General features: G+C 54.1%; 10 protein-coding genes across 10 annotated transcripts; 4 read left to right on the forward strand and 6 right to left on the reverse strand.

Annotated features, from left to right (window-relative positions):
• Nucleotides 1-29: 29 nt before the first annotated feature.
• Nucleotides 30-632, reverse strand: SNOG_03437 (hypothetical protein; the record flags this gene model as incomplete). The annotated part of the gene is made up of 1 exon (XM_001793950.1): nt 30-632. One exon carries the CDS (start codon nt 630-632, stop codon nt 30-32), a length of 603 nt encoding a protein of 200 aa, XP_001794002.1.
• A 334-nt stretch (nt 633-966) lies between these two features.
• Nucleotides 967-1,229, forward strand: SNOG_03438 (hypothetical protein; the record flags this gene model as incomplete). The annotated part of the gene is made up of 2 exons (XM_001793951.1): nt 967-1,046; nt 1,166-1,229. 2 exons carry the CDS (start codon nt 967-969, stop codon nt 1,227-1,229), a joined length of 144 nt encoding a protein of 47 aa, XP_001794003.1.
• A 277-nt stretch (nt 1,230-1,506) lies between these two features.
• On the reverse strand, nt 1,507-4,175 carry SNOG_03439 (hypothetical protein; the record flags this gene model as incomplete). Its single annotated transcript, XM_001793952.1, is given in 5 exon segments — nt 1,507-2,082; nt 2,132-2,386; nt 2,403-3,455; nt 3,476-3,649; nt 3,705-4,175. 5 exon segments carry the CDS (start codon nt 4,173-4,175, stop codon nt 1,507-1,509), a joined length of 2,529 nt encoding a protein of 842 aa, XP_001794004.1.
• Nucleotides 4,176-6,258: 2,083 nt separating this feature from the next.
• On the reverse strand, nt 6,259-9,402 carry SNOG_03440 (hypothetical protein; the record flags this gene model as incomplete). Its single annotated transcript, XM_001793953.1, has 3 exons — nt 6,259-8,267; nt 8,311-9,132; nt 9,159-9,402. 3 exons carry the CDS (start codon nt 9,400-9,402, stop codon nt 6,259-6,261), a joined length of 3,075 nt encoding a protein of 1,024 aa, XP_001794005.1.
• A 567-nt stretch (nt 9,403-9,969) lies between these two features.
• On the forward strand, nt 9,970-12,490 carry SNOG_03441 (hypothetical protein; the record flags this gene model as incomplete). Its single annotated transcript, XM_001793954.1, has 4 exons — nt 9,970-10,025; nt 10,076-10,334; nt 10,380-12,176; nt 12,230-12,490. The coding sequence occupies 4 exons, from the start codon at nt 9,970-9,972 to the stop codon at nt 12,488-12,490; spliced, it is 2,373 nt and encodes a 790-aa protein (XP_001794006.1).
• A 2,081-nt stretch (nt 12,491-14,571) lies between these two features.
• On the forward strand, nt 14,572-17,602 carry SNOG_03442 (hypothetical protein; the record flags this gene model as incomplete). Its single annotated transcript, XM_001793955.1, has 3 exons — nt 14,572-14,852; nt 14,897-16,834; nt 16,993-17,602. The coding sequence occupies 3 exons, from the start codon at nt 14,572-14,574 to the stop codon at nt 17,600-17,602; spliced, it is 2,829 nt and encodes a 942-aa protein (XP_001794007.1).
• A 250-nt stretch (nt 17,603-17,852) lies between these two features.
• SNOG_03443 (hypothetical protein) lies at nt 17,853-18,284 on the reverse strand (the record flags this gene model as incomplete). The annotated part of the gene is made up of 2 exons (XM_001793956.1): nt 17,853-18,050; nt 18,264-18,284. The coding sequence occupies 2 exons, from the start codon at nt 18,282-18,284 to the stop codon at nt 17,853-17,855; spliced, it is 219 nt and encodes a 72-aa protein (XP_001794008.1).
• A 692-nt stretch (nt 18,285-18,976) lies between these two features.
• On the forward strand, nt 18,977-19,690 carry SNOG_03444 (hypothetical protein; the record flags this gene model as incomplete). The annotated part of the gene is made up of 1 exon (XM_001793957.1): nt 18,977-19,690. One exon carries the CDS (start codon nt 18,977-18,979, stop codon nt 19,688-19,690), a length of 714 nt encoding a protein of 237 aa, XP_001794009.1.
• A 118-nt stretch (nt 19,691-19,808) lies between these two features.
• SNOG_03446 (hypothetical protein) lies at nt 19,809-22,397 on the reverse strand (the record flags this gene model as incomplete). Its single annotated transcript, XM_001793958.1, has 4 exons — nt 19,809-20,537; nt 20,603-20,741; nt 20,788-20,993; nt 21,309-22,397. The coding sequence occupies 4 exons, from the start codon at nt 22,395-22,397 to the stop codon at nt 19,809-19,811; spliced, it is 2,163 nt and encodes a 720-aa protein (XP_001794010.1).
• Nucleotides 22,398-22,625: 228 nt separating this feature from the next.
• SNOG_03447 (hypothetical protein) lies at nt 22,626-23,687 on the reverse strand (the record flags this gene model as incomplete). The annotated part of the gene is made up of 3 exons (XM_001793959.1): nt 22,626-23,080; nt 23,325-23,558; nt 23,618-23,687. The coding sequence occupies 3 exons, from the start codon at nt 23,685-23,687 to the stop codon at nt 22,626-22,628; spliced, it is 759 nt and encodes a 252-aa protein (XP_001794011.1).
• Nucleotides 23,688-23,966: the final 279 nt, after the last annotated feature.

Raw genomic sequence — 23,966 nt, forward strand, 5'->3', positions numbered from 1 at the left:
CATATTCAGATAGCTTCTCCCCATCCATCCTACACCACCAACAAACTCACCACTCCCACCAAAACCACCCACCCTCTCGTAACTCCCAATCCTCCCGCCGCCCCCCTATCGTCCGGCACATCCCCCACAGCCCCCATTATCTGACTTTGCACATTCTCCTTAAACTGCCCCAACACATTCCCCCCGGGATAATACTCGCACACCAAGAACCACCCAGGCGCATCTCCCTTGCCAGTACAATTTGTCCTGCCACAGCCCACCTGCTCCGTGCCCTTCCAAACCAGCTGCGAAAAATGCCCCGTCGCGGTGTCGAAATCGCCTTTCTGGAAGTCGTACTGCGTGCGCTCGTGGCCCCAGGCTTTGATGCTCGAGGTCACGTTGGGGTAGCCGGAGGCGAGGTTTTCGCCGTAGGGGCCGCCGGAGTGGGCGAATTTGCAGTCTGAGGAGTGGTCGGAGGCGAAGGAGGCGAGGGTGGAGTTCCAGGAGAGGGAGGTGGCGTTGTGTTGTTGGCGGTAGGAGTTTGTGATGTTGAGGATGGTGGATTCGAATTGGTCGTCAGATGTGTATTGGGTGGTGTCGTCGGCTGAGGCGAAGGAGAGGAGGAGGAGCGATGTCAGGGTGGTGAGGAGCATTTTGGGATGAGGGTAGTCTTCAAGGGCGCTGGATGCAAGAAGGGAGGAATTGCATGCGTGAAGGATTTGAGGGTTTTGTCGGATGCGCAAAGGCGTTGTTTAATCGCCTGTATGCAGTACTGGTGCTTGAGGATTCAGATGTGTAGTACTATGCGCCAATCAATTCCTTCAAACTGCAGAAACATGAAACACATGAACATGCGCGCTTCCTAGGTCCACCATATGAACTACAAACTCGCTGTGACGTCAATCTCATCACCTCCCACATCGTAACTTCCCGTGCGTGCGGTGTGTTGTTGGCCTTCTTCGGCGAATTAATTACTTGGAAGTCAACATGGGTCTGGGCATACGTAATTGCTGGATGATCCTGGTAACAACGATAGCGAACACGAGGGGACACGTGACAAGGACAGGGTAAGTCAGAAGTATAGATATTTTGATGGATTTGTTCAATTGCGCTAAATAAAAAAGATAGAAACAAAATGGGGGTAAAAGGTATACTGAGAAAGGTTGATGTGCAAAACATAAGATAGCGTTGTCCTCCACTTCATTACCCGTATCATACTTTCATTTCCCATCTTCATTCAAACATGCTAAGAGCAACAAACCGAAATGAGAAACATAACAACGCCGACTCCAAAAACGCGCAGAGGGGTAGTCCAAAAGCCACAAGCGATACAAGTTTTGTGTGAAAAATGACAAGCCGCTAACATGGAACAATTGGTATCTCGACTTTTTCCCGCATACAATGAACCGAACAAACGTGGAATGTGTCCCAGAAATTGGCACCGTTGTCCGGAGCACCTGCGACGACGAGATGTAGAGAAAAGAGATGATTGGGGTAAGGAGAGAGCCGAAAGGACGATTTGCTCATCTATTTCTTCTTCTTTGCGGGTCCGGCAGCCCACCTGAAGAATGGTGCTGGCGCAGACTTCTTCCGAGGCTTGGGCTGGCTAGGTTGTGGCATGACCATAACAGCGGGCGGAGGTGGCGGCACTCCCTGCATGCCTGGATGCGGAGGAGGAGGTGGTGGTGGAGGAGCAGCGCCGTGAGGTGATGGCATTGGTGGGACCTGCACGACATGGGGATCGTGATGCATCATCATAGGTGGCATGCTGCTTCTCTTGAGCTTGACCTTGTCCTTGTTCTTCAAGCTCTTGCTCTTCCCAACGGGCATGTGGTGTGAATGGAACTGGGCCATGTCCGGCGGTGGAGGAGGGTAGCCCTGTGCGTAGGGGTCCACGGGCTTTGGCTCTGGTGGGGGTGGCGGGGGCTCAGGCATGGGCCACATGTGCATCGTGATGGCCCAGTCGGGCTGGATCATAGTCTCCCAGACCTGCGGGAGGATGATCTCACCGTCGGGACCGACAAGATCGTAGTGACCTTCGTGGACATGGGGACCGATCACGTCGACGTGGAGGAAGGCTTGCTTGATGAGTTCTTCCATACCCTGGGAGATGTTAGATATTGTATCGATGAGGAGTGAGAGAACTACGTACCTTCCATGTCTTGCACAAGTTCCATGGGAAACTGAATTTACGGCCAACTGCGTCCTTGAACTTGATCGGTGCCTTGGGCGCGTCTGATGGTTTGAGCCTCGCAGCCTCTTCTTCTGCGGCCTTCTTCGCCTTTTCAAGCTCCTCCGCAGCAGCTTTGGCTTCAGCGATGGCCTTCTCGTGCGCCTGCTTGGCCTCTTCCGCGGCCTTCTCGTGCGCCTTCTTGATCTCTTCAGCCTCAGCTGCTGCCTTCCTTCTCTGCCTCTTCTCTGGCAGCTTTTGCAGCGTCGAGCATGTACTTCGCCTTCTCCGCTGCAGCCTGCTTCTCTGCTGCGACTTTGGCGGCTTCTTCGTCTTTCTCCTTCTTGTCTGCGGCGCGCTGAGCCTCTAGTGCGGCTTCACGCTTGAGCTGTTCGTCCTTCTGCGCCAGAATGAGCTTCTCGAGCTTCTCGAGTTTGTCTTCGTCGCCCTTCTTCTTCGCTTCGGCAGCGGCCTTTTTGGCATCTTCAGCAGCCTTGGCCTTCAACTTCTCCTTCTCAATCTTGGCTTCTTGTTGAGAGAGCAGAATCTTCTCGAGGCGGTCGAACTTGGCATTCTCTGCGGCCTTGCGCTCTTCCTCTGCCTTGTTCTTCTCGTCCTCCTCCTTCTGAAGCAGAAGCTTTTCAAGTTTCGAAAGCATGCCGTCCTCCTTTGCTGTATCCACGGCTGGGGGCGATGGAATGGGCGGAGGCTGAGGTGGTCGCATGGGCACCAACTCGTAACCCGGCGGCGGAATTGCCATTTGCGCTGGGGTTGTGGCTGGAGCTGGCGCTTGCGATTCCTCGTGTTCGCGTTCAGCTCTTGGTGTCTGTTTTCGCGATGAAGGCGCGCGCTGTGGTTGCGGTGGAGGTGACTGTTGCTGTGGTGGATAACCGTAAGGAGGATACATCATACCAGGGTGCATTCCGGGTTGTCCAGGGTGTCCGTATGGCGATCCATATGGCGGGTATTGGCCCATCTGTGCGCCATATGGCATGATTGCACCCTCGGGGCCAGGTGGGGCTCCCATTGAGTTGCGGTTGCCTCGACCATGACCAGGTCGGTGACTGTGTTGTGGATGACCGCCATGCTGCTCGGGGAAGTATCCTCCTCGCTCGGCTGCTCCTCCACCAGGGGGACCTGTGAAGGGGTTCGCACCATTAGGCGCAAAGGGGTTCTGGTGGCCAAATTGCTGAAAGGGATCATGGTAGCCATTGGGTACTAACTGGCCGGCGGGCGAGGCTGCACCGCCATACTGATGGAAGCGGGGATCAGACATGAAACTCGGGGCATAGCCGTCAGGAGTTGGCTGTGGTATGTGACCCCAACCAGGACTGGGGTGGTGTGGCGGAAACGGTGCTCCCCCTCGACCTGCCTGGTGAGGGTAGTCGTCCGGGTCTTCGAGGCTATCCTGGTGGGTGGACTGGCGCCTACGCCGCCGCGGCCCTTGATGTTCGCGCTCCAGTGTGGTTCGGCTTCGGCTCCTGTGGCGAGATGGCGGGTCTACAACGGGGACTGCGTTGCGCGAAGTTGCTCGAGGGGCGGACTTGTGGCGCACTGGGGGGACAGAAGGGGCGCGAATGGTATGGCGCTTCACGTGGGGGCGTGAGGCAGAGTCGGATGGCTGGATCTCCTGGTTGTCGATGAGATCCCACCCTTCTTGGCTGTCGTCCTCGTCCTCGTAGTCTTCTTCGTCAGTTTCTTCGGAGGAGGAGTACTCTTCCTGGCTTCCAGACAGAACCTGGACACCAGATGAGTCTTCGTCGCTGTAGTACTCGGCGCCCGTGTGGTTGTTGACAGTGATTCCTTTCCTGAGTCTGATGGTGATGTCAGTGTCGCCCTTTGCATCGCGAGATGGTGAAGTCTCAATGGAAACAGTAGAGGGGACGGTGGAGCGGGACACATGAGAAGTCGCGCGCGAGGACTGGGACTGCGCGCGACCAGACCGAGTGCTGCGGCGCGAAAGCGACCGGCGTGAAGGGACACGGGGGGCTGCGCGATGATGGGGGAGGGCTATGACTAACGGCATGAGGCTGGCTGTTCGCTGACGTACTGCACTCGGGTCTCTTTTTGCAGAGAACGACCGAGTCCAGTGGATGTTGGGTGCGAAAGGGAATTGGGGGTGATGCTGTTAAGCCTGGGATCGGACGGAGAGGCGATGCGCCTGGGCGTCGACGATGAGTGGTGGGGTCGAACTTTGGGCTGACCGGTCCAGCACTGGCGGGGCAATGAGAGCTCTTCGATTCGACACTGACTAGCCCTGGACTGGGAACGGGTCGTGTTTGTAAACAGACAGCGGCCTGGATAGATTCGACTACTGCTGCACGGCTCCCGCGAGGATGCGGTGAAGGCTCGCTATATACACCGGGTGCAATGCGAGGGGAAAGGGGGAGGGGTGCGATGTTTGCAGCAGCCAGAACGTAGGGCTGAGGTCTGATTCGACGGTGCGGCAAAATGTCTCGAAAGTGCTTCGGCTGATGGTGTGCACTGTGCGGCCGCTGGTCTTAGACTCCCTTGCTGTAAGAGGACGTGGAGTTTGTTGGACTGTGTGCTAACCACACATGGGATGGAAGACCGGGAGACGAGCAAGACGGCAATCGATAAGATGGTGTGCAAAAGTAGGCGAAGGGACCACAAGATGCGCCCGCGTGGGACAAAAATATGCTGGATCTAGGGATATGAACCCAAACTAACAGCGAGGCGTCGAGGTAGATGACAGCGTGGATGTGGCAGCAGTCTGTCAAGTGATGCAGCCCTTGGGCAGGAACTGGGGGCGGTGCGGGAATATGCGGTGCGCGGTACCACACTGCAGATGCGAGGCCAACAAGCGACGACGAGGGGGACGCAAGATGACGCTCTGAACTGTGGCAGACGGGCGCCTTAATAGACTACTATATGCAACAGACTAGGCGTTGCCGTGGTGTTGCGAAATAATGGGTAAATGCGTTGTGTGACACTGCTGGAATGTACGATGGTGGTTTATTCAAGGCTTACGCCGAACTCTTCTCCGGATCAGATAAATTTGCGATGTGAATTTACAGTTAGCTGAGTCGGACATAGTACTCTTGATGAGCAAGCGATGTGAGTAATGTGGAAAGCTGGCGGTGCGATGCAGGCAGGTTGCAGTGCGTTCAATGTGTGCAGGAGCGATGTATCTACCTCCCGCCCAACACTCGCATCTCTACTATTTAATCGACTTCACCGGACACAGACCGCAGCTTCATTCCTGTAGCCGCCAGACTTGTGACTCCCATTTTCTGGTGCTACAGCAGAATTTGCCAGCAAGTCGAAGAGCTTGCGAGCTATCCAATCCGACCGCTCAAGCCTTCCAGACCGTCTCCAATCCGCCCCTGCGAGCCATCTTTTTCCAACATCTCGCACCCACACACGTGGCATGCCAATCCCCGTTCGGGCTCGTTGGGCCGCATGGCGCCTCCCGTCTCGCCTGTCGAGGCTCTTCGTTGCAGTGGAGCCGGCATGCATGCATCTGGGTTGGGCTCTAGTCGCAGTGAAGCGAGGAATAGCAACCCACCACGTAGCGAGCTAGCGTCGTCAGGAACCGGCCATGATGCGTTGTGTCGTAAGTCAAATGCGAGTGTACTGGACTGAGGAAACTCAATTCCGAGTTGGCAGGAGGCGTTTTTAGATATTTCGTGAGCATTGGGCTGTGCACCTGCGTCTTGTGGTTTTTGGTACCCAACCGGATCGTGAGGCTATTGAGCTGGCCATGAGAAGTCTGAGTTCGAGACACTTTCTCATGCATGAAAGTGGGCTGGCTCACCGGTGGATCTTTAAACTACGTACTGCTTCTATTTGCCACATTGCATGTGTTCTGGACATCACACCGTAGCTTTAACGTGTCTCACAGGGCTATGCCAGCGAGACCGGAAGAAGGGTCTCTGTTCCAGGCACTTGGACAAAGGCTGAACTAGACTCGAGCTTCTGACTGCTCAAAAAATGGGAATTCTTTACTGTGTCGCCATTCATGTGCATTGCGACTATCTCAACACATACATTAACCAGAAATAGCACATCAAAGCAGACCACCAACACCTGGGTATATCCAACCTGTAACAAAGAAGATCTCGCTAGCGCCGAAGCGCAATTCAACGTCAACTAACATCGGAGCTGTACCCCAGCACTTCCACCACGACATTGGCTACCGTACTGACAGTCCAGACACCCACCAGGCCCAGTCCAATAACTTTGTCCATCTTCCACTTCCTCACGGGGACTGCAATCAGCAGTCCGGCGAGGGTGAACAACAACGTCGCGCCCGATATAACCAGAGTAGTGCTTACGATAATGTGATATGGAGGAAACTTGAGGTTGTGGTCCGGATGTTTCTTGTGCTTTGCTTCGCCTTTTGTGATCGTCATGTAGGTACCTGACAAGCCAATGCCCAAGAGGATATTGAGCATCGGTCCACCGAAACACGCTGAGAGAGCCATGATGGGGAAGCCAAGCCGAGCAACAGTAATATCGGCAACAAGATCGCCTAGGGAATTGCCAACGGCGAAGATGGTCAAGCCTAGGATAGCGTCGGACATGTTGAGGATAACACCGAGAGTGCGCAGCACGCCGACGACTTCGTTGGCAATGGTGCTGATCCAGGCGATGGCGACTGCGAACCCGACGAAGCAGAGGAGGTTCCGCCATTTCGGTGGGCGGTTGGGGGATGTGGTAATGAGAATGAAGGCGAGCATGACCAGCGACCCAGTCAGTGAGTACAACGTGTGTCGAAGCAGGGCGCGTCCGTTGTCGGGTTGAATATTTGCCCAAAGTACAAGAACAACAAACAGCGGCGCTGTGAACATTTGTGTGATAACGAGCCATCTGTTCCACTGCTTAGGTTCTGTAGACGGTATGGTAGGTAGAGTTTCGGGTGATTGTGCCAAGGCGTCCGAGTTGGTGATATAGACGACAGGTGGGTTGCTCGTATTGGAGCTGAAGGAGCCGCCACCGTTAGGTTTGTGAGTGGACGCGGCGGGACGTTTCATGCTCATTGAGGTACCTGGTGTCGCCATACTCTCCGGCGGGAGCACAATGCTGCGACCATGCGAATCCATACTACGACCATGCGAGTCCATGCTGCCACTGATGGGCGTCATCGGTGGTGGAAGACCAAAGTCGAGAGACAGCTCAGCATGGCCACCCTCATCCTCATCCTTTTCTGGCTCAACTACTGGAAGCGTGATCGTCAACAGGAGAACAGGTAGAGATGCGACGATACCCAAGAGCTTTTCCCAAATGTTCTTCTCGCTCCAGTTGGTAAGGGTTGGGAACAAGGTCCCGAACAGGATGTGAGGAGGTGGCAGGACTTGAGACGGCCACCATTTTGGAGGCTTAGCTGGCTCGTGTACAGCGAATGGATCCCTGGGAAACATGGATGATTCTGGTGATGCGCTTGGTTCACGCGCTCGGAGACTTGGTGGTCTGGAACTCTGCGCGGACCAAGGATAATCTGTGTAAGCAGGAAAGGGAATGGGTGGGGATACAGCGTCGGGCACGGAGAGCTTAAGGCTCGGAGGAGCTACTCGGTGTCCAGGCTCGATGACTGGAGATGCCGTGGGGCTAAGCGTGTTTTGCCGCGTAGGAGGTGCCATATGGCCCGTTGCATCTGGAGGCGCAAGACGGTCGGCGGAGGGTTGCCTGACATGGGATGCAGGGCTTGCTGCTCGCGAGCCATGCTGAGATGCCGGCGGCGACAGAGAAAACGACGGCGAGGGCGGTGCCTGATCACCAGGCATGAGTCGGCCACGGCCATCAGGAGTGGCTGGTCCAAACGTGATGTCGGGTATCCCAACTTGCAATGTGCTGGGGTGAAGTCGCACATTATCAAGGTCGTTGGTTGAAACAGCTCTTGCGCGGCTCCCCAAGCTCTGTTGGATTTCCAGATTTGGTCTGGTGATTTGCGGAGATGCGTCTGATCCTATCGATGCAACATCGAACGGTGGTCGAGCAGCAGGATCCGCATCCGTTGAGATGTAGTCTTGCTGCTGCGCGGTCGTGTATGTAGGGTCGTCCGAGTATCGTCGCAAGCTGATTGGCATTGACTGGATGTTCCTGGATTTCTGCAGCGATGATAGTAACAGCACGAAACTCGAGCGCTCCAACCAGACTAGGTCGGATAGGTGTGTGAGTGTTGCGACGGCTGCCCATACGCGGTCTACTAACACGCATATTGTTTGTCATCTCTCCCATCCATCGTTCACGCTCTTCTTCGTGGTCGTCCTCGTCCAGCGGATCGCCACCTCCTGCCCTTTCAAGATTGGAAAAGTCCTCGTTCGAAATGGCGCGGCCTGGGGTTGCGGTGCCAGACGGACCTTCCTCGTCGAAATATTCGGGTATTTCCTCCTCCTCGCCGCCAGGTGTGATGTAGTGGCTTCGCATTGCAGCAGCTTTCAATCTTCTCGTCCTCCGCTGGTTGATCCACCAATGCCACGCCACCACAAATGCGACGTAGAAAATGTAGAATGCGACCATGGCCAGGGATTCCCAGAGGTGAAGCTTCCCGTCGATGATGAAGCCCATACTGAATGCCGCAGCGACAAGAAAGAAGCCGACATCACGGATGAAGCTTTTTCGTGCCACAGCAAATGGCCGAATCAATGCCATGGAGCCAGACACGACTGCTGTGATGAAGCAGGCCGCGCCAATGAGCTCTCCCACTGCCAAGCTCGCCGCATGTGTTCGAAACGCAGCAAATGTCGAGAATACGTCTGGACTGCCGTTTCCGAATGCCAGCAAAGTTACTCCTGCCAGACTTTCACTCATGCCCAGCATGCGCGCGATTGTGTTGAGGTTGACGCAGAAGAAGTCGCTTGCTGCGATGCCGATAGTGCTGAACAGCATAGCTAGCCACAACGTCATAATAACGAACGCAAGGGGCTGTGCCTTTGGCATATCGCAGTAGTACAGGGTGAGGTAGGATACGACGCCGGCCTCCTCGTCCGGGCAGTTGGCGAGGACAAAGGCGCATTTGTCTGCGGCGTGGTGGACATATCGGCACTGCGTTCGTCAGCGAGATTCAAAGTCTCTGAGAGAGGTGCAGTTCCTACCTCCTCATCTTGTATCATGAGATCCCTCTTCCCCAGGGCACTTCCCGAAACTCCGCCAACATGCGCCCGGTAGTCTTTCGCCACAGCCAGTGCGGTCATAAGGGTTATGGCGAGTATTGTGAGCGCGAACGGACGCGCCGAATACTTCTTGCGCCGCCATCGCTGTACAGTGTCCAGGATGGTTTGGTCGTTCATTGTCACGACATTGTCATGCACGGGGGTTATATGTGTCGTGCGAGCGACAGGATGCGAAAGAATGCGCCGGCTCTTGTAGCCGGTTCTCGAGAGATTTTGAGCGGATTCGGTGCAGCAAAAGTATATTCCAGGGTCTGTGTGTCCGTGGTACTGGGAAGACCGAGTGACGTTGGCGGCGATGCGTGTCCAGGTTATGTACTAGCACTGCGCTGGCGTCACAGATAGCGGAAGACGAGACGGAGCGCGGAGTGTTTGGCCGCACGCGCAGGGAACGGAATTGGCGAAGAGGATGTGAAGGGCGGTAGGAATGCTGAAAGGAGTGAAGAACAGGGTCACACTATAAGCATGTTGAAGCACAAATGTGGCAACCAAGCATAAACTGGTTGCCTTTCTGGATCTTGGAAGCGGTACCGAGGGTTGGTAGCTTGAGGCTTGCGCGGAAGTGTGGCTGACTGCGCCACAGCCCAAGTGTGGCGAGTGCAACCCCACGGGCGCGCCTACCGCTCGTCGGGAGATGTTGACAAACAAACCGACCACCACCACGGACGCTTCGACGACACCACGACGATGCCGCGCGCAACCAAGTACAGCATTGCGGCCTCTCCGCAGAAGACGCCCATCAAGTAGGATTTCGAAAGCTGTGCAGGTTATGTCACTTGTTAATTCCAGATAGGGTTCCCCTCAACGATGACCGACAGGAGAAAGCAAACCGTCGCCATGCCCTCAACGAAGCCCAGCGCAACTCTATGCGCTCCTCTGGTACACCCGCTCGCCGACGAGTTTCACAATTAGCTGGAGAGGATAGCCCGCACACGCCATCACAGGACCAAGATGATATGCCCGGTGTCGCTGGAAGTGCCGTGACGCCCATGAAGCGTGTCCTGCCACTGCTGGCTAACTTCGAGGAGTGGATGAAGATGGCGACGGACAACGTACGGAACCGAAACGTATACAGAGGGCATTACTAACAAAGTCAGAAAATCAACGCCAACAACTCGTGGAACTTTGCCCTAATTGACTACTTCCACGAAATGTCACTGCTCAAGGAAGGCGATGGCGTCAACTTCCAAAAGGCCAGTTGCACACTGGACGGATGTGTGAAGATCTACACCAGCCGAGTCGACAGTGTTGCGACTGATACCGGCAAGCTGCTGAGTGGCCTGGCGGAGAATCAGGGCAAGAAGCGCCGCGGAGACGCTGAGGACGGCGAAGACGGCGAGGATGAGGATGGCGAGGAAGGTGAAGACGGTCAGAAGAAGCGCAAGAAGAGGACCGCGCGATCAGCTGAGGCTACTCTGGCGACGTCTTTTTCCCAGCTGCAAAACAAGAAGATGGAGCTGGAGTTCTCCGTGGATCCGTTGTTCAAAAAGGCATCCGCAGATTTCGACGAGGGCGGCGCCAAGGGTCTGCTGCTCAACCACCTAGCCATTGACTCCAAGGGCAGAATCGTCTTTGACAGCAGCGACGATGCGAATGATGCAACGGCTGAGGAGACGCAAGCCACTCCCGCGCCGGAAGAACGTGAAGACTCAAGAGCCGCCGAAGACGTCGAGATTGACATCTCTGGACTAGCAGCAAAGTACTTTCCAGACCTCGCTCGCCTTGATGAACAAGATATTTGTCCCTCGATGAAGACTTTCGATCTCGGCGATGTCAATGGATCGATGGACTTGCCCTTCCTAAAAGCTCCCGAAGATTGGCGCAACGACGACAAGAAGGACGACGAGGAAGAAGCAGGCAATCGCTCCGGACTCTTCCTCGACGACGACAACCCAATGGGCTTCGACGATGATGACGACATCAACATGGGTGGCTTTGATTTGCCTCCTGAGACCGGCTTCGGTGAGGGTGGCGAAGTCTGGGCTCGAGAAGCAATTCGCGATCCCCAAGCCCGTGTACATGTCATGGGCCTCGGTGACGGAGAGGAAGAAGAGGGCGCTGAGGGTGTCGAGGGTAACATGGCTACCGAAGGCGCGCAGTATGGTCTGTCAATGGCGCACGGTAGAGACCAAGAGCAGGAGAACATCCTCAGCTACTTTGACCAAGCCCTAAAGAAAAACTGGGCTGGTCCTGAGCACTGGCGCATCCGAAGAGTCAAGGAGGCTGGCAAGACCGCACCGGCGACAAAGCGGAAAGAGAAGGAGCCCTTCGAGATTGACTTTTCTGCACCTTTGTCACAATCAACAGCTGACATGCTGTTCACCCCAGCCACATCGAACTCGACCATTTCGTTACCAAAAGCGCAATGGAAATCAAAGACAAAGAATCTGTTACCTGACGACAAGCACTTCAGTTCGCGACAATTATTACGACTCTTCTTGAAGCCGAAGGCTCGCATGGGCTCACGGCGCGAAGGTCGACGAGCTCAACCGCAAACAGAGGAGCCCGCGCATGGTGACGTCGACGAGGCATACTGGGCGCATCGTGAAGGCGAGAATGCCCTTGCCGAGGAAGATGGCGTGGTAGAAGGCAACTACGACGCCGATTTCTTCCAGGACGATGGCTTGCCACTACCAGGAGGTTCAATGGATGACGACGACGATTTCGCAGATGCTCGCGACCACTTCTCACCAGTGCCTGGAGAAGGTACAGAAGCTATGCAGCCGATGGACGGCGTTGTACCAAGTTCACAGGCCGAGGATGCTTTTGGCGCACAACTTGTCACGCAGAGCAGGAGGTTTCGACCTGAGTACGTACAGTACGCACGAGTCGCCAAGAAGGTCGATGTCAAGCGCCTCAAAGATGAGCTATGGAAGGGCATTGGATTGGAAGAGGTCAGTCACTTCACATCGTCACTTTCAACCGCATCACTAACAGAAATCTACAGATCACTGCGCCACCACCAGCAAATGCGCCAGACGACCCAGCCGCCAAAGCCATCGACGGCTCACTCAACTTCACAGACGTCGTCAACGGCCTCAAATCTGTGTACCCTGAGAAAGCGATGGCTGATTTGTCAACGAGCTTCTGTTTCATTTGCGTGTTGCATTTGGCCAACGAAAAGGGCTTGGTCATTAACAACACCGAGGGCTTTGAGAACTTGACGATTAGGAAGGACTTTTCGGCGGACCTGAGTGTTGCTGAGTAGTGTGCTTGGCTTAATGTATTTGACATGACTGGATTTGGGATGGCATGGGATTGGATAAAATGATACCATATGGGCTGGCGCGGCGTTTTCGAAGGTCGGGACAGGTGATGTGTACATGAACTCACTCTTCTTCAATGGCTATGCCTGGTTATACGTATAGCTTTCTTGAGTGTAATATTGGAGCTTGCGGTTTGGACGTGTCCTTCTCGTTTGTCTCTGACGTGTTCTCGTAACGACGGGTAGTGTACGGGGAGGTAAGTGGCAGTCATGATAAGGAGCGGTGAAATGCTGCAGTGCAAGACCTGCACATACTGTTGCATGGATATCTCCTTGTGCATGGATCAGCTTTCAACCCACAGTCAGCTGGAGGAGGAGAAGGAGAAGGATTCAATGAATGTTATTGCTAGTGATGAGAAGCGGTGAGGTGTAAGACCACAGTGAGCAATCAGCGACTATACCACAATATAAGCCATGCTTTGATTACACTTCGGTATTTAGCAAGTTCATGGAGAAGCAGAATGGGTTCCATCAGTGCTTCCTGTTGTTATACGAGTCTGCAGCGTCGTAGCGTGGCGTTCTCGTGCACTTGACCTGGCGTTTGTACCGTTGCTCAGGCTATGCAACAGGCCGGATCGGCACTCGAGGCAGAGAGCTCTTCAGCTGCATCTCGTTGAGCAGCTGAAGAACGTCAAGATAGAGGGCATGGTGATGGTGAAGGCAGAGGTATTTGAGAGGAGACACATCGACCCCATGGAGGTGGAGATGGTTTGGAAGCGTGTGTGATGATGGGTAGGAAGAGCATGGAGGGATACAAGGATGGTGGGATAGAGGAGCGAGGCTGTAAACTGAGATGTATACACTACGATAACACGAAATCTTGGGTATCGTTCTCCGAAATCGAGTGTTAGGCCTCCAGCTTCATCAAGAGTCAAAAATGCGTGCAGGTTTGGTGGTGTTCAGATTTCAGAAAGTGGGGTGCAGCGATGACGTGTGGGGATCAACCTGAACCACCACAACCTCTCCGCTAGCGAACAATGCATTCAGCAACACTTCAGAAGGCGCACATCGTCGTCATCAGCAGCTCGTGATGGTACAAAATTTCTTCACTTACAGACGACTCAAGCAACACCCGATAGCCGACGAGCAGTGTCTTGGCTGCTCGGCGTACACCACCACAATGGGAGGTTGGTCTGCTCAATAACATCAGCATGCATGCATGCTTCAATTTTCCATTCGTTCGGCTATCATGATTCTTGAGGTTACATGAGCTCTTTCGTTTCTTTTAGTCATGCTGCCCTCAGCAAGGTCTCATTACAACTACCCTCGACGCAGCAAGTCATTTTGCCTCTGCCCCATACTCCTCCGCATCCACTCGAATCCACTTCCGATCCACACTCCGGCATCCTACTTACACCTATGGAGCGCATATGCCGAACCATTGAATCGGGAGAATATCGGGAGAGCTACACTCGCGAATGCGAAGCTTGATGTTCGAATTTCTTGCTTCACTGGAGTGCTGTCCGATGAGCATCAAGTACTATCATGAGGCCAGCCGGATCGATTTTACTTGATCCAGCTTGATTTCCGTAGATATGGCTTGTTTGCTGGTCATGAGAGTCTGCTTAGCTGCGGAACATGACTACATCAGTTAGCATCGTGGAGATGGACTACTTTTTGAACATTGGCATACGGAAGTTTGCATCCTGCGGTGATGTCTCAATTGTTTAAATTCGGACCTAGAATTCATTTCAGCGACTTTCTGCTACCTAGAATACCCCAAGATGGTGGTCTCAATCAGAACACTGCTGCTTGTCAGCTTTCTCGCTGTTTCTGGCACAACAGCTCAGATCACTGGTAATACTTCCAGTCCAGGATACTATGAGAACCTCGAGAGGTACTGGAGCTATGGAAGGTCTCCACCAGTGTATCCATCTCGTAAGATCCCCCCCTCTCATATCATGCTGAGTACCTCTAACTTGCGCTTAGCAAACACCACCAGTACCGGCGACTGGTCACACGCTGTATCTCGAGCCCGCGCTCTGGTAGCTCAAATGACGTTGGCTGAAAAAGAAAACGTCACCATGGGCTTCACCAATGCTGAGTTCAACGGCTGCAATGGCAAAAGCGGCGGAGTTCCGCGGCTAGGCTTCCCTGGATACTGCTTGAACAACGCCGAGAACGGCGTTGGCGGTGCTGAAGGCGTCAATGCCTACCCAGCAGCACTGCACGTAGGAGCTTCATGGAATCGTGAGCTGGCATATGCACGGGGTATGCATATGGGTCGCGAGTTCAGACGCAAGGGTGTCAATATGGCACTGGGCCCAAGTATAGGGCCGTTAGGACGGAGTCCAAAGGGTGGAAGGTATGTTTTTGGATCGATAACTCCTTATTATGATACTGATACAGATGCAGGAATTGGGAAGCACCTAGCAATGATCCATATTTGACTGGTATGCTCATTCACGACACTACAGCTGGCATGCAGAAGTATGTCATTGCCAATATCAAGCACATCGTCGGTAACGAGCAGGAGGCTTCTCGCAAATATCCGCGGTTCCTGCCTGCACCAAATCACAACGCGTCGATATCTTCGAACATCGACGACAAGACGATGCATGAGCTATACCTTTGGCCGTTCATGGATGCATTACGTGCTGGCGGCGCGAGCGTAATGTGCAGCTACAATAGAGTCAACAACAGTGACGCATGCCAGAACAGCAAGGTCCTGAACGGACTGCTTAAGCAAGAGCTAGGGTTCCAGGGCTTTGTCGTCAGCGATTGGTTCATGCAGCAAAGTGGTGTTGCTAGCGCTCTGGCTGGGCTTGACATGGTGATGCCAATCGCACCATACTGGGCTGACGGCAACCTCACTCAGATGGTGAACAATGGCTCGGTATCGATGACCAGACTCAATGATATGGTTACGCGTATCCTTGCACCATGGTACAAGATTGGTAGCCAAAGTGAAGAAGATGGACGTCCCCCAGGGCACGGTATTCCTGCCAGCCTGGTGCAGCCGCATGAGTTTGTAGACGCGCGGTCGCCCGACTCGAAGCCTGTCATTCTCCAAAGTGCGATCGAAGGGCATGTTTTGGTCAAGAATGTGAACAAAGCACTACCTCTGAGGAAACCAAAATTCATTTCTATCTTTGGCTACGATGCGGCAGGGCAGTTTATGAATACAGCTGAGGCCGCTGGCTTCAACTTATGGAAGATGGGAATGCGTAACGCACTCCAGTTTCAGAACGGAACTACCTTCACAGCTGCAGCACTTGACTTACTCTTTGGATCGAGCTTGGAGCAAACTACAACCGGACCAGAGATTGCACTGAACGGCACACTCTTCACAGGAGGTGGATCTGGTGCAGTTGTAGGTTCCATCGACGCGCCTCTCGATGCCTTCAAACGACAGGCATATGACGACGGCACTTATCTCGCCTGGGACATCCAAACACCGAACCCGACTGTAAACGCTGGATCAGAAGCTTGCCTAGTCTTCATCAACGCTCTTGGCTCCGAGTCTTGGGACCGCCGCAACCTCTCTGACGCATACTCCGACGGCATCATCACAAGTGTGGCATCGCAATGCAACAACACAATGGTTGTTATACACAGCGTTGGCGTCCGTCTTGTCGACGAGTGGTTCGATCACCCCAACATCACCGCCGTGATTCTCGGCCACCTCCCAGGCCAAGACTCTGGCCGCGCCCTTGTTGAGCTGATGTACGGCCGCCAGTCATTCTCTGGCCGCTTGCCGTACACTGTCGCGAAACAGGAAGCAGACTATGGCCATGTGCTCGATCCGGTGCAACCCAGTGACAAGACGCCGTACTATCCTCAGGTCAACTTCACGGAGGGCGTATATATTGATTACAAGCACTTCATAAAAGAAGGCATCGAGCCTCGTTTCGCATTCGGATACGGCCTCACTTACACCGACTTTGAATACTCGAATCTCCAAATCGACGTCGACGCCAATGCCACCTCATTACGGCTCCCTCCCAATCCCGAACATATATTACAAGGCGGCATCGATAGTCTCTGGGACGAAGTCGCGCGTGTACGCTGCACCATCGAGAACATTGGCGACGTTGCGGCCAAGGAAGTCGCTCAGCTGTATATTGGTATTCCAGGCGGGCCGGAGAAGGTGCTGCGTGGTTTTGAGAAGCAGCTGCTCGTGCCGGGTGAGCGGGGGGTGTTTGAGTTTGGGTTGACAAGGCGGGATTTGAGTACGTGGAATGTGATGGAACAGAGTTGGGAACTGCAGAGGGGCGATTATGGCGTGTTTGTTGGGAAGAGTGTATTGGATGTGCCGCTGACGGGAAGGTTCGAGATTGGGGACGTGTGAGTGGTATGCTTCTTAACAAACCACCAGTGACAATTTAGGATGAATCTCTCGGTTCACCGTAAGTTGCACCAGCAAAATTATAGCCGAATGCATTCTAGGTAACACCGTTACGTCTGAACACTTTCTGTTGTCGCTTCGAAAAGGCATAGTGTAGTACGCAGTGCTATCTGGCTTCGAATCGAACCCTGGGCGAAGATGCCTTTGCCTCGCAGGGTACGACCCAGAACTTTCAAGGTCAACAAGGCTATCTGGGCGGCGCCATATCCATTGTTGCTTGGTGCAGGGGTGTTGGGCGTGCCCTTCTCCCAGCAAGACAGGCGCGAAGGCGTCAGCGAAAAGCATATAGGCACAGCGTCCCCACGACCCAGTTTCACCTGTTTCCCTCGAATTTTGCCTACCGTACGCGTACTACAGCCAACAAACTCGCTTACGACTACCAACTTTGTCCTCCTGCCTCTTCGCCTTCCGACCAATCCCACTTCGACATTCTCAGCCTCGTCCCTCACGCCCTTCTCGCCAAGCACCACCAACCAATCATGTCCGACTACGTCAACGAATTCGACCTGACCGACTTTATGGACACGCCGCCTACCTCGCCAGGATTTGAGCAGCCAACCACGTCCGAATGTCTGGATCAAATCGACTGGGAGAACCCGAACTACAAGGACCTGGCTAGTGTTGATTGGAACGCCCTGCATGAGGAGATCATAGGTGTTGTTCTAGGCGAGCCGGCTGATGAGCAGCTACAGCCTGATGACCGGTGAGTTAAAAAAAAGACATGAGCTAACAGAAGGGCAAAGCACAATACATTATAAAGAGCAAACCCCACTTGGTTCAATGGCTTATGATCAATCGACGGCCCCTTTTGAGTCCAACCATGACATACTTTCCAACCCTACAACTGAAACAACATTCGACTGCGATGTGCCGGACTGTAGAGCGAAACCCTTTAAGCGACGTGGAGATCTGAAACGCCACATGCTTATCCATGGCACGGTGAAGGAGTTTGATTGCTCAGCAGTCGATTGTAAGCGGCGTGGTATTCACGGATTTGCCCGCAGAGACAAGCTCAAAGACCATATGCTTGATGGCCACGACGATGACACTTTGTTCCAATGCCCAGGATGCGAAATGCAACTCGAGAGGGACATGTGGTCCATTCATTGCAGCTGGAATTCTGGCTTCGATCTCAATGCTCATAGGTCCTGCCCACTGCCGAAATGTTCCTACAAGTTGAATGTTGGTGCACACCTTCCCGAACACTTCGATGAGATGCAACAGCATCTTCTCGAAAAACACGATTTACATGGCCGAACTTATTTCGCCAACTTGCTCAAACAGAGAGGCTATGATGCTCAGAGCTGCGAAGTCATCTGTCCTATCTGTCCTTCCCCTTGCCAGTTTCCTAGGCATGTGGAATTTTACTATCACTTCTTTCGAACCCATTTTGATGGACCAGTGTGTGTATTGCACGAGGATGGATCTTGCGGGCAAGACTGCGATGCTAGAAAGGCGCGTTACCGTCTACGAAAGTGTACCTCGGTTCCTGACAATGTCCGCCAGTATCGCCGTGCTATCTTGCGCATCTGGCCTGGCTTCAAGCATTATCCGGTCTGGGGCGACATCGAACAATGTACACCGAGAGCCTGAGTAAGCTCTCCCTGTTTCCCGAGGGCATGGAACTTCGCATTTGTGGACTCCATGTATTTCTCATTATCCCCTCAGTTCGCCATGTTTCTCAATTAGAAAATGCGGGGTTTCTTTTGGTTTTATTGGAGGCGTTAAGGCCATGAAACATATGTAATTACTCAAATAGAAAGAATCCAACTTCGTACGCTCTTTGCATAGACGCTTCGGTTATAGCCGACATACTCCATGTGTAATGCAGCACTCAATAACGTCACAGCGAACCACACTGCAGAAGACATGAGGTCGTATGGATAACTCCGTGTACGTCTATGCCATGCTTGCACTTTTAGACGCCTTGAAAGGCGTTATGCTGCGGACAGGTTGGATTATGGGTTGCCTGACACGGCCCAGGCAGGCGATGACGCAACCCTGTAACATCAGTGTAAACTACCACTACACCACCACCTATCTCACCATTATCCCCACATCTTCTCGTCAAAATAGGCAAAATGACTTCCGCATGCGACCGCGTCCTCTCCACCACCGAACTCCTCGAATTCATCCTCAGCCACCTCACACCCATCAACTACCTCTTCCAAGCCCAACGCGTCTCACGCTTCTTCCACACCACGATTCAGAAATCGCCAAAACTCCAACAACTCCTATTTATGCGCGCAGAAACATGTCGGAGTCTCGAGGACTATGTGACGAATCAACTTTTACAACAACACTTCGCCCCATGGTTCCCGCCGTTCCAAGGCCGCCGAAATTATGATCGGTTGAAGGAGATGGAATGGGCCTCAACTCCATCCCTTCGCGCCATCTATCTGCGCCCGGAGGCGAGTTGGCGGCGCATGCTACCCATGCAGCCTGCGCCCCAGACTCTTTCTGTACAGTACCTGGAGCACTGCCAGACTGGGGATTTCATGGAGACTGCGAGCGTCGAGGGAGCCACAATGGGCCGCGTGTACGACATCACTGAATCTTTCCTGCGCGCGGAGTATGCGAGTTATGCGCAGTTTAGCATGCATTGTGGCGGCGAGGGGGTGGTGGTGTATCTCGAGAGTCAGATGCAGTGCGATATGGGAGAGGGGAGGGGCTTGAAGGGCTGGGATTTGAAGTCGGAGGGGGCGGAGATGACGCATGAGTTGCAATGGGTGGATTGTGGGGAGGTGCAGGGGGGTGGGTATAGGTTTGGAGGGATGGATTCGGTCTTTGATTGATTGGATATGGGGATCACGGCTGGAGATGAAGAGATTTAGAAGGAGGGGAGGAGATTCTGTTCGTATTATTATGTACAATCATGTCTACAATGCATGTCTGTGGTCTGCTTTGCTGCGCTCACAGCTCCATGTCCTCTGCCACGCCCATCCTCTCCAATCCACTCACCAGCGCCGCCGACCTCTTCTCCAGCAGCTTCTTCTTCGCCGCCGTCCTCTTCTGCACGCCACCCTCGGGCGCGGAACTGGACTTGCCCTTGCCTTTGCTCTTCCTCTTGCCCCCGGTGTCGCTTGCCTTCTCGAGCAAGTCGACACAGTCCGCCTTCACATCCTCGTACATGTCCCAGAAGACATTATACTCATCCCCCACCAAAGCCCGGCCAAACTCCTGCTTGTGGTCTTGCGACCAATGTCTGCCCTCCTGCACAAGCACAGCAGTCACAAGCAGCTTCTGCATCCACCCCTCCCTGTCCTCGCAGACGCGCAGCTCCGAATCCCTAGGCGCAAATGCCGCGCCCACGAGCTCAGCAAGGCGGAACGGCAAAACGAACTGACCCGCCACCAAATCTGCCATCTTGTTATGCGCGAGCGCATACAGCGACGGGAACTCCAGCTCTTCAGCCACAGCACACATGTGCATGTGGAACTTTGCGCCAACGAGGTCCGGGCGCGCGAACGAAACGGCTTCGGAGTCTTCAGGGAACGAGGTCGCGTTCTGAATGAGCCGCAGCTCGGGAAACTCGCTGTCGGCGTATGTGCCGGTGTAGATGAATTCAATCACCCTGTCCATAAGGATAGGGTGGAAGGCGGCCGGCAGATCGACCGAGGCGGCGGGCGTACTGCTGGAGGTCTTCACCGCATCGTTAGTATAGCTTCAGAGTAAAGATAAGCTTATATAGATCTCCAGGAACTTACATCGCCAGGGAAGATGCTGTCCTGGAGCTTCTTGGAGCCTCCAAGCAGCATCATGGCGTGCACCTTGAACACGACGCCGACACTGGTGACCAGCGCGAAGTCACGTCCGAGAGGGGTGGCGAGGAGGTATTCGCCATGTCTGAATGTGTTAGATGTGATTCGAGGCATATTGGAGGGGTACTTACGCCTTGAGGTTGTGCTGGGCGTGCCCTTTGAAGCCAAAGTTGCCGCCAGCGAGGAAGTTGCGCAGAACACTGCGAGGATGACGCGCATCGAGCGGCTCTACTGCCGCTGGAGCTTGTTTGCTCTCTTTGCTAGCCGCGAAGGGATCGCCTGTGGTCGTTGGCTGAGCGCCACTGCCGAAGTAGAAGACTTTTTGCGGGCCAGACGGCTGCGCAAAGGACGCGTTCATAGGCGGTGGGCGAGCAGGGAGACCAGCAGAAGGCGGAGGCAAGTTAGGAAAGGACATGATGTAAATGTAGAGTGATGTGAGGTCTTGTGTGAATTGAATGAGTTGAGGTAAAATTCAAGTGTGCGGTAGACGAGCAAAGGAGTGTTCAAACAGTGTGTAATTGGACGAGTCACTTAAGCTAGAGAAAGTGCAGGTGAACGGGCACCTCAACAGTGCGGCTTCACGCGTCCAAACGACCAGGTATGCCCATGCCAATCAGATCTCCATGTCCATGTCGGCATCGCTGCCACCTGCGTTTGCGTCCCTCGCTTTGTCCCTCTTCTCCTTACGCTCCCGGACCGCTGACTTCTTCCTCGTCTTTTTGATGCCACGATTCTTCCTGGGAGGGGGAGAACCGTTTGAATCGCCATGCCCCATCAGCTGCATGGCTGCCTCGCGATCTGCCGCCGCCTTAGCTCTCCTCGCCGCCGTCTCCTTCGCGATCTGAGCCTCTTTCAAGAGGTCTTCGTTCTCTGCCAAGGCAGTGTTGTAAGCAGTCCAGAAAGGGGCGTAGCCAGGGGCCTGGATTGACTCGGTCCAGTCTTTGCGGCTCTGCTCGTTCCAGTTCTTGGCCTCGTAGGCGATGACAGAGGCGACGACCATGTTCTGTAGAACGCCGGCATCGTCCTTGCAGATACGGGCTGGGTCTCCAGGCGGGGCGAAGGTAGCCTCTACCAGTTCCTTGAGTGTGTCGATGGGCAAATGGCGGCGGAGGAGGAGCGAGCCAACAAGCGCATCGTACGCGGATGTCTGGAGGGCTGGGTAAGCGAGTTCTTCGGCCAGAGCGAACATAAGCAGGGAGTACATGTTTCTGCGAATGCCCACCAAAGCCGTGACTGCTGCTGAAGGCGGATTATCCGCCGGGACGTGCGTGGCGGTGTAGAGGTCGAAGTTACCACGCTTCAACTCCTGGGCCTCACGCCCCTTGGGGTCGAACTGGTACTCCGACGTGTAGAGAAAGGTCACCAAGCGATCAATCAAGATCGGATGGTGGTGTGAAGGGAGGTCGACCTCCGTGGGCGGATGGGCTTGGGTGGCGCCCCCGGGAAAGACATACTCCTCAAGCATCTTGGGGCCGCCGATCAGCATCACGGAGTGGATGCTGAAGAGAACGCCAGATGCTGTCTTGAGCGTGAAGTCACGCCCAACAGGCGACTTCAGCAGCACTGACACGCGGCTAGATAACATGTTAGAATAGTCTTGAGGCGGAGTCAGTGATACGTACTCGGCGAGCAGCTTCTTTGGGGGAGCTGGCTTCTCCCAGGATCTCTTGAAGGCCCCCTTGAGGAGGTTTCGCGTGCTGGTGGGCGCGGATTTAGCCATTGCAGGCTTCTCGGCGTTCATGTTCTTGTTGATTTAGAGGTGGAGCGGAGGCGGCGATGTGATCTAGGTCGACCAAACGCTAGCGTGGACCGTTTGTGAATGAGATTTGCGGCCACACAACCGTCTCCCGACTGCCTATCCTGAAGCTACACGCACCGGTCAGAGCTCACTCACTTCAGCAAAGTTCACTTTGGAGATAGCCAGGCTCTTTTATCATCATCATATATTCGTACACTCGTAACTGGCTCTTCAGAAGGTAGGCCTTGTCCTCTCTCCTTTCCAGAACCCCATTACCTCGCCAGTCTCTCCAACCCATTCTCTTACTCCAGTGACGACCTGTTTAGCGAGACCTGCATTCGTTCCACTCCTTGCCCTCCTCTTTCCTTCCATACCGGTACTGCTGCCTCCAACACCACTACCAGTGCCACTGGCGAAAGCGTCAGGCGCTTTGCCAGCACTTATGTAGCTGCTTCCCTCTCCTGTCGCATACTCAGATCCCATAGACGGTAGAACATTCTCGCTGGCAGATAGAGAAACGAAGAGCGCGAACGGTACGAGCCATACACAGAGTCCAAAGTAGCTAGCAATCTCCGTGAACGAAGGAATATTGGCGTCGCGTGAGTAAGGATATGATGAGTACGACGAGCTCGGGGGCGGCGCGCTGAAGTGTCTGAACCACAGGTAGTGGTTGGCAATGACCAGTGCTACACCGACGTCAGCTCAGGTCTCCCATGAATACGAATCATCACCGCACACCACACGACCTGTCTAGACTACCAATACGCCAAAGGGGACACTAATACGCCCTTCCAAACTCCTGGCGAACAGGGACGCTTCATCAAGACTAGGCAAAGACTCTGCCATGCACCGGGCGCATAGCTTTGCACTCCACTGACACACCCCAATTCTCCCCTTCTCACTCCCCTCGTTTATCAAAAGCATACATACCACAAGAAACCAAAAACAGCGGATCCGTCAATTTCACAATCGGAAACTTCCTCAGGTTCTGCGCATATATCGCATGCGACACAATGCTCAGCGCGCTCAGTCCCACAGGGAACCCATCCACAGCCAGCAGCAACACCTGCAGCACGATGACGCCGTAGATCAGTCGGTAGAGCAGTTTCTTCGCGAGGACCGTGTGCTCTTCGACGAGCTCGGAGAGGTAGTAGAGGCCGGATGCTAGTGGGTGTTAGTATGCTTCGCGGCAAGACCCTGGGATGGAAGTGGGTGGTATGTACCTATAGCGAGCGTCAAGAAGCCGAAGCCAAGGATCACGCCGACGTAGCCTAGGAGCGGTAATATCCACATAATTGTTATACTGGGGAGGGACTTTTTTTTGAAAGGTGAGGTTTGATGATGCGAGCGATGAGGTCAGAGGTTAGGTGGCCGGTTCGGATTATTAGTGGGACCGGATTAGCGCGGGATGTTGAGCGGCGGGATGTGTGTGGGGAAGAAGAACATCAAAAAGTTGTGAGGGAATTCTTGGCGAGGTTCCAACTACTGCGACTTTGCGATCTTCACGCCACGACCTGTGACTTTACGAAGAAGGACGACTTGCGCACACGAATACGCATACGATCATAAGAA

This window comes from Parastagonospora nodorum (genome assembly GCF_000146915.1).
Source record: "Parastagonospora nodorum SN15 chromosome Unknown scaffold_5, whole genome shotgun sequence".
NCBI classification, from domain to species: domain Eukaryota; kingdom Fungi; phylum Ascomycota; class Dothideomycetes; order Pleosporales; family Phaeosphaeriaceae; genus Parastagonospora; species Parastagonospora nodorum.